The sequence below is a fragment of the Suricata suricatta genome, chromosome 6 (assembly GCF_006229205.1).
Source record: "Suricata suricatta isolate VVHF042 chromosome 6, meerkat_22Aug2017_6uvM2_HiC, whole genome shotgun sequence".
NCBI classification, from domain to species: Eukaryota; Metazoa; Chordata; class Mammalia; order Carnivora; family Herpestidae; genus Suricata; species Suricata suricatta.
Window position 1 is genome coordinate 120,730,182 of NC_043705.1, and position 14,355 is coordinate 120,744,536.

A 14,355-nucleotide genomic window follows, 5' to 3' on the forward strand; every position below is an offset into this window, starting at 1 on the left:
CCACAGTTCATGGATTTCTTTTATTAAAAAAAGTGATGAGTCACTTTTCTATTGTGCTGCTTTTGATTATAATGTGTCTCAATGGAATGTCTGAGTTCATTTTTCTTGGCATTTGTTGAGTTTTCTGGATGTTTATATTCATATCCTTTATCCAATTTGGGAGATTTTCAGCCATTATTACTTTAAATGTTCTCTCTATCCCTTTCTTTCTCCTTTCTCCTTCTGAGCATCCACAAAGCAGATGCTGTACCCTGAGACTGTCTTCTCTTTTCTTCAATCTTTTAACTTTCTGTGTTTCAGCCTTGATCATTTCCATTGTCTTCTCTTCAGGTTCATTGATAATTTCTTCTTCTTGCTCAAATTTGCCTTTGAATCCCTCTAGTGGAATTTTCATTTAATTTATTGTTTTTCAGTTCCAGAATTTGTTTTTGGTTTCTTTTTTGATTTTCTATCTCTTTATTAACATTTCTATTTGGCACACACTTTTTCCTTCACCTTGTCCGTATCTTCCTTTAGTTCTCAGAGAATCTTTAAGGCAGTAATTTAAAGTCATTGTCTAGTTTATCTGCTATTAGTTTATCCCTGCTTTCTCAGGGATAATTTCTACTGATTTATTATTTTCCTCTGAATAGGCATTAGTTTCCAGTTTCTTGATGAGTCTTGTAATTTTTGTTGAAAACTGAACATTTGAATGTAACAATGTGTTAAATTAATCTGGAGATGAGACTTTCCTCCCTTCACCAGGGTTTGCAAAATTTTTTTATTAGCTTTGTTTATGTTTTTTAAATTGTCTTATATTGTGGTAAGGAACAACCTGAGGTATACATTTGGCATTCTCAGTTCTTTGTGAGCCTTTTCCTGGGCATGAATGGACACTTTCTATTTTTCCTGGTATATATAGTTTGTTTTTTTTTACAATGTCCCAGCCTAAATGTTTGTCTCTCAAATGGGAAGAAAACAAAAATGTAGGACAAAAAGGGACATCAGCTATTTAAGACTCCTGGAAGTTCATTCAGCTAGAGGGGGAAGTAGTTGCAACAATAGGTATGATGCAAAAGCCTTACTGCCTACTACTATGTCTGCACCTCTGTGACTGACCAGAGCAGCAATCAGGTATCAGAGCACAGATACATGACATTGGAAGAGATTTTCTTTTGTCCACCTCAGTTCCTGTAACCTGTGAGCATGTTACGTGAGGAATACATGTATATCTGCCTGCCATGAAATGGTGATGGGGGATAGGTAGTTGCTAGTGTGATTAGGGGTGAAATATCTGAAATTAACTAAAGTTATCCATAATTCTCTGTTAAAGCCTGCCCTAGAAGTTGACTAAAGTTCCAAAATAAATGCTTTAGACTGACTCTGCCAATGCAGTAAATAAATAATATTATATATATTATACAAAATATATTTATATATATTTGAATATGTGTATATATATATATATATATATATATATATATATATAAGAACATTTTCAACAGTGTCTGTTTGAGCATGTGTCCTTATGTGTATATGCTCCAAGTAGAACTGCAAGTGTTGTTTCTTGACAGTGTCAGGGATGGAAAACCTTCAACTGAACATAATTCTTCCCAGAAATCCAACTAAGGTGCTGTAGATTGTGCTTTGTGTAGGGCAGCAGCACATCCTTCTTTGTGAGTCTCTATGTGAATTTTTGTGTCCAGAATGAGTGTGTTCAATGAATCTCCACAAAGGGAGGTTGTCCTTAACGTATCATCCACATGTGCTTCTGGAGAAAGGTGAATGTGGTTAAGATCTTGCCAACAAAGCTTGTGAGCTGGACTGTTGAGATAGTTCACAAGAAGCCAGCCAAGTGATTTGTATCCTTCAAAGATGAAGGAGAAGAGACACTGCAGCTGAGAGCTTGTTGAAATAAGAAGTGAACAGAACATATTACCAAATATATGATTGCAATGTATCTATTAATGCTTAGATATAGCCAGCAATTTCAGTAACATTGGAGATGGGGGACAGGCTTAATATGATGTGCCACTGCAATAGTGTTATAGTAAAGTATTGCAAGGCATCGCTAATTGTTTTCTGGTTTAAAAATAGTCTAACTTAGGCTATTAAATGGAAAACCAATGGAGACAATTCCTTCTTTGCTTAAAAGATTTTTTTAATAATGAGATTTCATCCTTAATAGCACTGTTTTAATATATATTGGGTTGTGTTTACAGGATAATATTTTGGGCCATTCCAAGGGGGTTCCTTTATGTCAGGCTGACTATAAATACCAAAATCTTAATGCCAGATATTTTTTCTGGATTGCACATATCTTATATTTGTATAAGGTATACCTTATATTTAAATACAGATCTTATTCTATAACAGTCATAACAATTCATGAGTTGTTACATAACAGCAACCATAACCATTGGAGATAATGTAAAAAATGGCGATTAAGACTATTAAATATTTAATCCTAGTAGTTAAAGCAGGACATGTAAATTTGTCCTTGATCTAATGTTTTTGACTCCTAAGAGTACAGAATTTCCTCCATAAATTTAGTAAGGTATTCTCATATCTGTTGATTTTGTCCCAGTATTAAGATCTTTAATGTTTGTCATTGATTCATCTATTCTGATTTTAAAACTCATTTGAAAGTTCTGATGTAGAGGGACAAAAGCCAATTTGTATTCCTTTTCAGTTGTAAACATTTTAAAAGTAATATTACCTTCCACATGTATCAAAACTGAGAACTCTGCTTTAATTTCTTTCCTGACTCTCCCACCTTGCCTTTCCCCTCTCTCCCCTATTTCTTTTGGTTGTTATGAGATGTATTTTCAGGAGGATGTCCATTCTAACCTGCTCATATTTATAAGTTTCTTCCTCAGAATGTCCCATGTAGTATCACCAAAGCCAGTAGTCTCCTCAGTGGTAATTTTGAGAAATATGAACTTAACTTGAATTTGAAATAATTCCTTGAATCAACTCCATGAGCTCGTCATTAGTCTTTTTCTCTATTACTGCATTAGTCAAGGTTTTCCTCTAGCTACAGAGATAATCAACAGCAGTAGCAAAGGTATTCTTCTGGGGTTCTAGGGCACTATCTACTTTTACAATGATGGATCTCATCATACCAAGTGGTGACTACTCATCTTTAACCATTCAGTGGGCATGCAAATTGGAATCATTCCTACCAAAAGGATCATTCTCAATAGGGCAGTGCCTGACTGTGACATACAGCCAATTGCCACTGGGTTCTACCAAACTTAGTATGATTGATACTAGGCAATGCTGGAATCCAGAGACCCAGCCCAATCTGTCACAGAAAATAGGTTTCTGTGAGAAGAATGACCAAGACCACTTAAAGACTAAACCCATATTTTTGTCTCTAAATGCCAATTATGGAAACTTCTGAGTAGATGGAGGTGAGGATTCCTCTACTTGGGTCTGGCTTGCTTGACTTGAAAATCTTGTCGCAAAAGGGAGGGCATGTTGAATCTTTCCTCTCAGTTTTTCAGGATATTTCACAAAAAGTTAAAGGGGGGAATGGAGCATGAAAGCCGTCAGAAGTCCAACTTCAAACATGGTGTCTGATTCTTTATTACACATGAGTTATGAGGGAAATGCCAGGGTGGTATGTAGGGCTGCAGAGGACAACTATTTTTAATTTAGACATTGGTATTTTTGGCAGAATGAAACCCCTTGGCATGCTTCATTGTTAATTTTAGTGAAAATGTTTTCTTTTTCTAGATGATAAATCACAGGGGAACTGGTATAAAATAAGACATGTATTTAAATATAAGGTATACCATTCACTATATGTGCAACCCTGACAAATTATCTGGCACTCCTTTCATCTTTGTTTTCTCACTTATAAGATGATAAATAGTTATGTGAAAACTTTAAATGAAACTTGAAATACTTTAACATTAAAAGGGGACCAAACCATTAACAGGCTATCAAAAAATATTGCAAGGTTGCATGATAGAAGAAATGAGAAAGCAGAAAACTATACAAAACAGAAGTTCAATAAACATACATTTGAAAATACTTACAATCATTAGAAGAAATAAACCATAATATCCTCATGTTAATGTTAATTTGGGTTGTATGCCATAATTAAACATTTCCCTATTGGTGTTTTCTTTTTTTATCCTCCCCTTTTAGAAAAGGGGGAAACATCATATGAAGTTATCAGTTGGCTTCCATCTTCTGAAGATCTTAAAAAGGAAATCAAGAAATGCTCTGATTCCTTTGTGACAGAAGCTTTGCATGGCAGGTCATTCCTTTTATTCTCTGATTGAAAGACTAACCTATTTAGTGATTCAAATGAATGGTTGGATGCATTGATAGTTGGAGTGAGTTTAAAAGATATAGATGGGTGGATGGATGAATGGATCGATGGGGAGATCAATGATGAAGGGTAGCGGATGGATGGGTTAGATGAATTTTGTACTTGTAATTAGGCAGTCTGTATAGTGTGCCTCTTCCACTTAAAGCATGAATATATTTCTATATAGTGAGGGCGAGTCTTCCTTTTGGATCTTACTGGCAACAGGCAACATTTCACCTAGAGTGTTTCCATATTTTCCACCATACAGATGGTGGATAGACAACTTAATTTCTTATTGTTGGTAGGCAAATGAGACCACCATGTTATACTATTTTTCTCCCCTTTCCTCACATAAATTCAGAATTAGTGATTATAAATATTGATTTTTTATGCCTTGGGCCAGTATCTTTTACAGTTGTTTAAAAAGCAAATATCTTGGTGATTCACAACAAGCAAGTAACCCGAGTGATTTTGTCATTAGCTGGAATGTGTAGAAAATTCTTCATCTTTGACATTAGAAGGGAAAGACAAATTAATTCCTTGCTTGTTTAATCTAGTGGTTTAATTTCTCTACTCCTTCTTTCTTTAGAAACTCTATTTGCTTGTGTGTGGTCCTAAAGTCTGGATTTTTCATAAAGCCTTTCCTTAGTCAAACTAGAAAACCAAATTCTCTCATGTATAAGAGATCTGATCTAAAGTACTGATTTGAAACTTTGTCTATAACATCTTGTGTTGTTACTCATATATTTTTAAATTTTTTTTCAAAGTTCAAAAACAAGTTATTAATTTTTAAAAATGATTATCAAGGTAGCTAACATAGAGTATACAGCATAGTCTTGGCTTTGGGAGTAGATTCCCATGATTCATCGGTTACATACAACACCCAGTGCTCATCCCAACAAGTGCCCTCCTCAATGCCTATCACCCATATACCCCACTCATAACTTCATGCCCCCATTCTCTCACTTTGTTCTCTGTGTTTAAGAGTCTCTTATGGTTTGCCTCCCTCTCTGTTTTTATCTTATTTTCTCTTCCCTTCCCTTCCCCTATGATCTTCTATTAAATTTCTGAAATTTCACATATGAGTGAAATAATGTAGATGTTTTTTCTGACTGACTTATTTCACTTAGCATAATACCCTCCAGTTCCATCCACGTTGTTACAAATGGCAAGATTTCATTCCATTTCATGGCTGAGTAGTGTTCCATTATATATACACATAACATCTCTTCTTTATCCATTCATCAGTTTATGGACATTTAGGCTCTTTCCATAATTTGACTATTGTTGATAGTGCTGCTATAAACATTGGGGTACATGTGCCCCATGAATCAGCACTCCTGTATCATTTGGATAGTTTCCCAGTAGTGCTATTGCCAGGTCAGAGGTAATTCTATTTTTAATTTTTTGCGGAAGTTCCACCCTGTTTTCAAGAGTGGCTGTACCAATTTGCATTCCCACCAACACTGCAAGAGGGTCCCGATTTCTCCACATCCTCTCCAACATCTGTTGTATCCTGAGTTGTTCATTTTAGCCACCCTGACTGGTGTGAGTTGGTATCTCAAAGTGGTTTCTATTTTTATTTCCCTGATGATGATAAGGGATGTTGAACATATTTTCCCATGTCTGTCAGCCATTTGGATGTCTTTAGAAAAGTGTCTATTCGTGTCTGTTGCCCATTTCTTCACTGGATTATTTGTTCTTTGGGTGTTGAGCCTGGTAAGTTCTTTATAGATTTTGGATACCATTCTTTATCAGATATTTCATTTGCAAATATCTTCTCCATTCTGTCAGTTGTCTTTTAGTTTTGTTGATAGTTTCCTACACTGTGCAGAAGCTTTTTATCTTGATGAAGTCCTAATAGTTCTTTTTTTTTTTTTTTGGTATTTATTTCTTTTGCTTTTAGAGGCATGTCAAGTAAGAAGTAGTCACGGAGGAGGTCAAAGAGGTTTTTATCTGCCTTCTCCCCTAGGAATTTGATGGCTTCGTGTCTCACATTCAGGACCTTCATCCATTTTTATTTATTTTTGTGTATGGTATGAGAAAGTGGTACAGTTTCAATCTTCTGCATATCGCTGTCCAGTTCTCCCAGCACCATTTGCTAAAGAGACTGTCTTTTTTGCCATTGGATACTCTTTCCTGGTTTTTCAAATATTACTTGGCCATATATTTGTAGGTCCTGTTCTGGGTTCTCTATTCTATTCCTTTGGTCTATATGTCTGTTTTTGTGCCAATATGATACTATCTTGATGATTATAGCTCTTTAGTAGAGGTTAAAATCTCAAATTGTTATGCTTCCTACTTTGGTTTTCTTTTTCGACATTACTTTGGCTGTTCAGGGTGTTTTTTATGGTTCCATACAAATTATAGGATTGTTCTAGCTCTGTGAAGAATGCTGGTGTTATTTTGATTGGGATTGCATTGAATGTGTGATTGCATTATGTAGTACTAACATTTTACCAGTATTTGTTCTTCCAATCCATGAGTATGGAATGTTTTTCCATTTCTTTGCATCTTCTTCAATTTCTTTCATAAGCTTTCTATGGTTTGCAGCATACAGATCTTTCACCTCTTTGGTTAGGTTTATTCTTAGATATCTTATGGCTCTTGGTCCAGATGTGAATGTAATCAATTCCTTGATATCTCTTTCTGTTGCTTCATTATTGGTGTATAGAAATGCAACCAATTTCTGTACACTGATTTTATATCCTGAGGATTTGCTGAATTCTGGTCCAGTACTAGCAGTTTTTTTTTTTGGTGGAGTCTTTGGGTTTTCCATGAAGAATATCATGTTACCTGCGAAAAGCTAAGTTTGACTTCCTCTTTGCCCATTTGTATGCCTTTTGTTTAATTTTTTTGTGTGATTCCTGAAGCTAGGGCTTCCAACACAATGTTAAACAACAGTGGTATGAGAAGGACATCCCTGTTGTGTTCCTGATATCAGGAGTAAAGCTTCAGTTTTTCTCTATTGAGGATGATATTAGCTGTGGGCCTTTAATATATGACTTTTTCTAATGTCAAATTATGTTCCTTCTATCCCGAATTTCTTGAGACTTTTTATTAAGAAAATGATGTATTTTGTCAAATGCCTTTTCTGCATCTATTGACAGGATCATATGGTTCTTATCCTTTCTTATATTAATGTAATATATCATACCAATCGACTTATGAATATTGAACCAGTCTTGCATCCCAGGAACAAATTCCACTTGATCATGGTGAATAATTCTTTTGATGTACTGTTGAATTCGATTTGCTAGTATCTTGTTGAGAATTTTTGCACTCATGTTCATGAGGAATATTGGCTCATTATTCTTCTTTTTAATAAGGTCTTTGACTGGTTTTGGTTTAATAGAATGAGTCTGGAAGCTTTCCTTTTGTTTCTATTTTCTGGAACAGGCTGAGAAGAATAGATATTAACTATGCTTTAAGTGCCTGGTAGAATTTCCCTGGGAGGCCATCTGTCCCAGGACTCTTATTTATTGGGAAATTTTTGATAACCGTTTCAAAATCTTTGCTGGGTATGCGTGTTTAAATTCTCTATTTCTTTCCCTTAGAGTTTTGATAGTGTGTGGGTGTGTAGGAATTTATCCATTTCTTCCAGATTGTCCATTTTGTTGGCATATAATTTTTCATAGTATTCTCTAAGAATTGTTTGTATTTCTGTGGTGTTGGTTGTGGTATGTCCTATTTCATTTGTGTTTTTACCTGTTTGGGTCCTTTCTTTTATCTTTAGAGAAGTCTGGCTATGGGTTTATCAATTTTGTTTATTCTTTCAAAAAACATACTTGTAGATTCATTGATCTGTTCTACTGGTTTTTAAAAATATATTATTTATTTCTGGTCTAATCTTTGTTAATTTCTCTTCTGCTGGCTTTGGGCTTTCTTTGCTGCTGTGTTCTTAGATTCTTATGGTGAAAGGTTAGGTTTTGCATTTGGGACCTTTCTTACCTCTTGAGATGGGCCTGGATTGCAATGTATTTTCCTCTTAGGGCTGCCTTTGCTGCATCCCAAAGGGTTTGGACTGTTGTGTTTTCATTTTCATTTGCTTCCATATATTTTTAAATTTATTCTTTAATTTCCTAGTTGACCCATTCATTTTTTAGTAGGATGTTCTTTAACCTCCATGTATTTGGAAGATTTCCAGATTTTTTCTTGTGGTTGATTTCAAGTTTCATAGTGTTGTGATATGAAAATATGCATGGTACGAGTTCGATACTTTTATATTTGTTGAGGATTGTTTTGTGATGGGGTATGTGATCTATTTTGGAGAATGTTCCATGTGCACTCAAGAAGAATGTGTTTTCTGCTGCTTTTGGATGGGAAGTTCTGAATATACCTGTTAAAACAATATCAGCTATTGTTTTCTTATTGATTTTATACCTAGATGATTTGTCCATTGCTATAATTAGAATATAAAGTGCCCTACAGTCATGGTTTTATTATCAGTACAGTTATTGTGTTTGTGATTAATTGATTTATATATTTGGGTGCTGACATGTTGAGAGACATAACCATTTATAATTGCTAATCTTTTCTGATCGATAGACCCCTTAATTATGATATAATTTCCTTCTTCATCTTTTGTTACAGTCTTTGTTTTAAAATATTGTTTGTTTGATATAAGTATGGCTACTCTGGCTTTCTTTTGATATCCAGTAGTATGACAGGTAGTTCTCCATCCACTCACTCTCAAACTGCAGGTGTTTTCAGTTCTAAAATAAGTTTTTTCTAGGTAGCATATAGATGAATCTTGTTTCTTTATCCATTCTGCTACCCTATGTCTTTTGATTGAGGCATTTAGTCCATTTATATTCAGAGTTATTATTTAAATATATGGATTTTGTGTTGTGTTATCTGTAGGTTTCATGCTTGTGGTGATGTCTCTGGTTCTTTGTAGTCTTTGCTGCTTTCCACTCACAGAGTGCTCCTTAGGATCTCCTGCAGGGTTGGTTTAGTGGTCATGAACTCCTTTAGTTTTTGTTTATCTGAGAAAGCCTTTATGTCTCCTTCTATTCTGAATGACAGCCTTGCTGGATAAAGGATTCTTGGCTGCCAGTTTTTCCTATTCAGCACATTGAATATTTTGTGCCACTTCCTTCTGGCCTGCCAAGTTTCAGTGGACAGGTCTGCTACTACCCTTAAGTGTCTACTCTTCTGGGTTAAAACCCATTTTTCCCTGCTTTTAGGATTCTCTTTTATCTTTGTATCTTGCCAGTTTCTCTATAATTTGTCATGGTGTTGACCTGTTTGTGTTGAATTTGAGAGAGTTCTCTGTGAATCCTGCTCTTGGATGTCTGCTTCTTTCCCCAGATTAAGGAAGTTCTTAGCTATAGCAGTTCAAATAAACCTGTCCCTTTCACTCTCTCTTCTGGAACACATATGATATGGATGTTGTTTCATTGAATAACGTAGGTCTCTAATTCTCTCCTTGTGCCCTAGTAATTTCCTATCCCTCTCTTTCTAGGCTTCATATTTTTCTATAATTTTATCTTCTATTTCACCAATCTCCCCTCTACTTCTTCCATCCTTGCTATCACTGCATCTAGTTTACTTTCATCTCATTTACAGCATTTCTTAATTCATCATGACTACTTGTCAGGTCCTTGATCTCTGCAGCAATAGATTCTCTGCTGTCTTCCGTGCTTTTTTCAAGCCCAGCTATTATTTCATAGTTATTTTCTAAATTCTTATTCAGATACACTTTTCATATCTGCCTTGACAATTCTCTGGCTGTCATCTCTTTCTGGATATTCTTTTGAGTAGAAGTCTTCTGTTTCACTATTTTGGATAATTTTCTGTCCTTTACATGTCTTTTAATAGCTTATTATGTGTCCTGCACCTGCGAGTATTACTATATTAATAAGGGGTCATAAACTGTCCTGGGTCTGGTACTTGAGAAAATGTTTTTGGAGTGTGTTGCATGCACTCTGTTGTTGTGCCTTTGGTTGCTTTACCTCTTTGCTCTTAGTGGTGGATTGGAATTTCCACCAGGTGTGCTTTGATATCCTCATTAAAGTAACCCTGGAAAAAGGGGAAAAGTGGGGGGACAAAACTTATCCCATACAGAGAGATAAATGACAGGTGTGGGAAAAGATGAGACAGGGAATCAAAGGAACTCAAAGGCTTAATCCAGGGAGAAAGAGAGAAAAATAAAGAAGAAGGAGACACATAAAAGAAGTAAAACTAATAGAGTAAAAATTTCTGATTAAACAAACAACCAGAACAGAGAGAGAAATAAAAGAGAATAAAAAATATATGTAATAAAAATTGACCAAAAATCAAATCAAAAACTATGAGGCTTATTCCCAAAGGGGAAGAGAAAAAAAAAGGAGAGTAGGAAGAAAAATAGGGGAAAGAGAAGAGAGAAGAGAAGGAAAGGAAAGAGAAAAGAAAAAAATAATTAAAAATGAAGAAACTCAACACAATAATATACAAAACTACAGGACAGTTGTGTATCGGTGTCTGGAACCAGCGGCTGTGCTGGTCTGAAGGAGAGGATGTCTGGTTCCGTCAGTGTCATTCCTGATCTAGTGGAGAAGCAGTTACCAGGCACGGATGGGCATGGTTTGGTGTGAGTGGGTTCCACCTCCAATGGAGGCCACTATACTGCTCCTTGAAGCCCCATCGTGTTGTTGATGGGGAAAAAATGGCAACTCCCCCGACTCTCCTTCTTGGACTGGGTGTCTCAAGCCATGCTGTTCATCCAGCCTGAAGTAACGTGGGTGGCAGGCATGTCCTGTTTCATGGGCTCCCACACATCCTAGGCACTGAGGTGGGATTGAAACCCTGATGTCATAAAAGATCCTGCTCCGTGCAGATCGGTTCTGGGGTAGCACAATTCCACACAGCTGACAAAGGGCCTCTGGCTGGTTCCTGCGGGGTCTATTGTCCTTGGAGGGGGCGCCAGCAATAAACCCTCTTCTACAGTACTCAAGAGAGTGGAGTGTTCTCTCTCAGTGCACCTCGAGATCACTAAGGAGCCAGGGGCTGACTCCTCTCCCATAAAGGTGTGTGCACACAGCAGTGGTTCCAGTTTGGAGTACTCATGCACCCCTGAAAACTCTAATCTTCACTCTTAAGGCTGTTGGCAAAGAAGAAACTGGCTCTCTCCATATCGCTTGTTCCCCAGTCTGTGGTCCAGAGAGGTTTTTCTCTTATCAAATACACCCCCACACTTCTACAGCCTCTCTTTCCCTTCCTTTTGTCTCTCCACCAAAGAGGTTCCCCCTCCGTGCCTACCCCATCTGTTACCCCATCTTAGCATATACACACACCTCTGTCCCACCAAGCTGTCTCTGTCCACCTGTGAAGCTGTCTCTGTCCACCTGTGAAGATTTTTCTGTCACTCTGCAGCCTGGATTCCTGGTATTCCACATTTTCTGACCTCAATATTGCTGTGTTTGAGGGAGGAGGGAAATTCTAGTCCCCCTACTTCTCTGCCATCTTGACTCCTTATATTTTTAAATTCCATATCCTACCTCTTCTCCCTCAGCTTGATTACTTTGGAGACTGGTTTTGCACACATGATAAATATGATATAATATGCTAAGCACAGAGCTTTATATATTTTTCAATTCATTAACTTAATTTCAGATATGATTAATGCTCCACTTTTGAGGGTTTTGTACTTTATATCTTGAGCTTGTCACCAATATTTAGCAGTCACTTTTTTACGTGAAATCACATAAAATATAAAAGAGAATAATTTCAGCTAATCATCTGTTGTCATACAAAGTTGATTTTAAACCCCAGGTAGACATCTGCATATTGGCAATGAGCTCTCACCTGTGGGCCTTCTTTCAGTGGGCTGACGTCGTGTAGTGTTGTACAGGTACAGGTTTGCCAGGCCATTGATTCTCTTAGTACTTCATTTAAGTAGGAGGCCTGTGGGTCCCCAAAGCACTTTTACCTGTACCTGGTCAGCAACATTCTCATCTATTTGCCTTCACGCTGTATGAAAATGATACTTTTCCTGGTAGGCAATGCAAAAACATTCAGTGAAAAGACACTGAAGAAGAATAATTCCTGAAATAGTGCCATAGACAACAGTCATAATAGATATTGGTTAAATTTATAACAGGAACTTTGGTGAATACTCCAGCTGGGCATTAAGTGGAAAGGATAGTAATTAGCTCCATTAAGGTTTTTATTTTTGTTTGTTTTAAATGTTAATCTTTTCTGGTAGGAAGATATAAATCTCATGTTCAGCTTAGAATTGGTATTCTAATAATTACCTTCAGAAAGTTCACTGTGTGAGGTAATTTGTCAAATTCAGGCTATTCTCAATTTAAGGTGAGAGGGCTATACGAGTATTGATGCCAGGATGTTACTTCCACAGTTTGATTAGGAAATAGGATAGTCACCTATTAAAAGTCAGTATACAAATGAAAGTTAAAGAGGGTATCACAGAATGCATCATCTAGAAATGAACCTTTTGAGGTCTGCTAGTGTCTGGGAATGCTTCCAAAGCAGAAGGACCTTGAATTAACTCTGATAGTGGGTATATATAGATTCGTCAGAGACAGGGGAGGGGAGGAGGGGAGAACATTTCAGGAAGCAGAAACACCTGGACCAGAGTAACCAGAGCAGAGTATTCATTGGGCACTGGTATAATAGGTGGCTACTGCCAGATATGGTCTTACTTACCTGGGCTATTTTCTTTGAGCCAAAGAGTCTGCTCCATATTGTGAAATTAACATCTCCAATGAATATTTGTCATTATTTGTGTGTGTTTTGTGTGTGGTTTTTTTGTTGTTGTTGTTGTTGTTGTTGTTTACAGAGAGACAATTGACAGTCTTGTAAAGTTAATGGAACAACTGGGAATTCAATGCAGTGATTTTTCTGAGAGGTGATATCATGGATTACTTTAAAAAAGAGAAGTTTGACCTGTTATTTGTTGAAGGATTTGACTTCTGTTCTTTCCTGGTGGCTGAGAAGCTTGGGAAGCCATTTGTGTCGATTCTTCCCACCCAGTTTGGAAGTGTGGACCTTGGGCTACCAAGCCCTGTGTCTTATGTTCCCGTATTTCATTCCTTTCTCACCGACCGCATGGACTTCTGGGGCAGAGTGAAGAATTTTCTGATGTTCTTTAATTTTTTCATTATCCAATGGCGAATCCAGTCTTCGTTTGACAACGCCATCAAGGAACATTTTCCAGAGGGCTCTAGGCCGGTTTTGTCTCATCTTCTAAAGAAAGCAGAGCTGTGGTTTGTTAACTCTGACTTTGCCCTTGAATTTGCTAGGCCTCTGCTTCCCAACACTGTGTATGTTGGAGGCCTAATGGCCAGACCTGTTAAACCAGTACCACAAGTAAGTAAAACCTTAGCACTCAGCAGGGACGTCATACAGAGCTCTTCAGTGTAGAGTTAGTGGTTCCCCTCCTGGTGGGAACCGGGAGTGAAGTAGGTGAGACAAACAAAACCCCTAGAATAAACATATTTATTTTATTTTTATTTTTATAGTCTATTTTATTGTATTCTATTCTATTTTAAATTTTATTTTATTTTGGTAAAAATACTTAATATGAAACCTATCTATCCACTTATCACATTTTTTTGAAATTTTATTTTATTTTATTTTATTTTACTTTATAAAGTTTCATATTTTTTTTAACATATGCAGTTATTTTCCATCATTTACAATACAGTAGTTACAATGACACTCCAAACAGAAAAGCAAAGTAAAAAATCAAAACACCGACTTCTGTTCCATGTAATTAGACTTATACAGAAATTAGAAGGTTAAGTAACAACTAGTTAATCACCTAATTTCACAGCTATCTGAAGTGGCAATCGTTATATAGCAGCTTATCTATGATACCTTCAAGATAAATGATACAATTTATTACTTGTTCATAAGCTACAACACAGCCTGCTTAATACCTTTCCTTAACTTCCACCTCTATACTACAATATGCTTGAGGTCCATGCAAAAAAGTAGCTACCTTTTATGTAGGAAATGGATGATTAAGTCTTTGGTGTTGTAAAAGCAACTTCATTTAAACATAACCACCCCCACCACCATAAAAAAGAAGAGGAAAAAAAAAGTAA

General features: G+C 36.5%; 1 protein-coding gene across 1 annotated transcript in view; it reads left to right on the forward strand.

Annotated features, from left to right (window-relative positions):
- The first annotated feature begins 13,098 nt into the window (after positions 1 to 13,098).
- Positions 13,099 to 14,355, forward strand: part of LOC115293218 (UDP-glucuronosyltransferase 3A1-like) — a 10,295-nt gene continuing 9,038 nt past the window's right edge. Inside the window, 2 exon segments of the mRNA XM_029940999.1 lie at positions 13,099 to 13,139; positions 13,141 to 13,615. Of these exon segments, the coding sequence (XP_029796859.1) occupies positions 13,114 to 13,139; positions 13,141 to 13,615 (501 nt within the window). The 5' untranslated portion in view covers positions 13,099 to 13,113.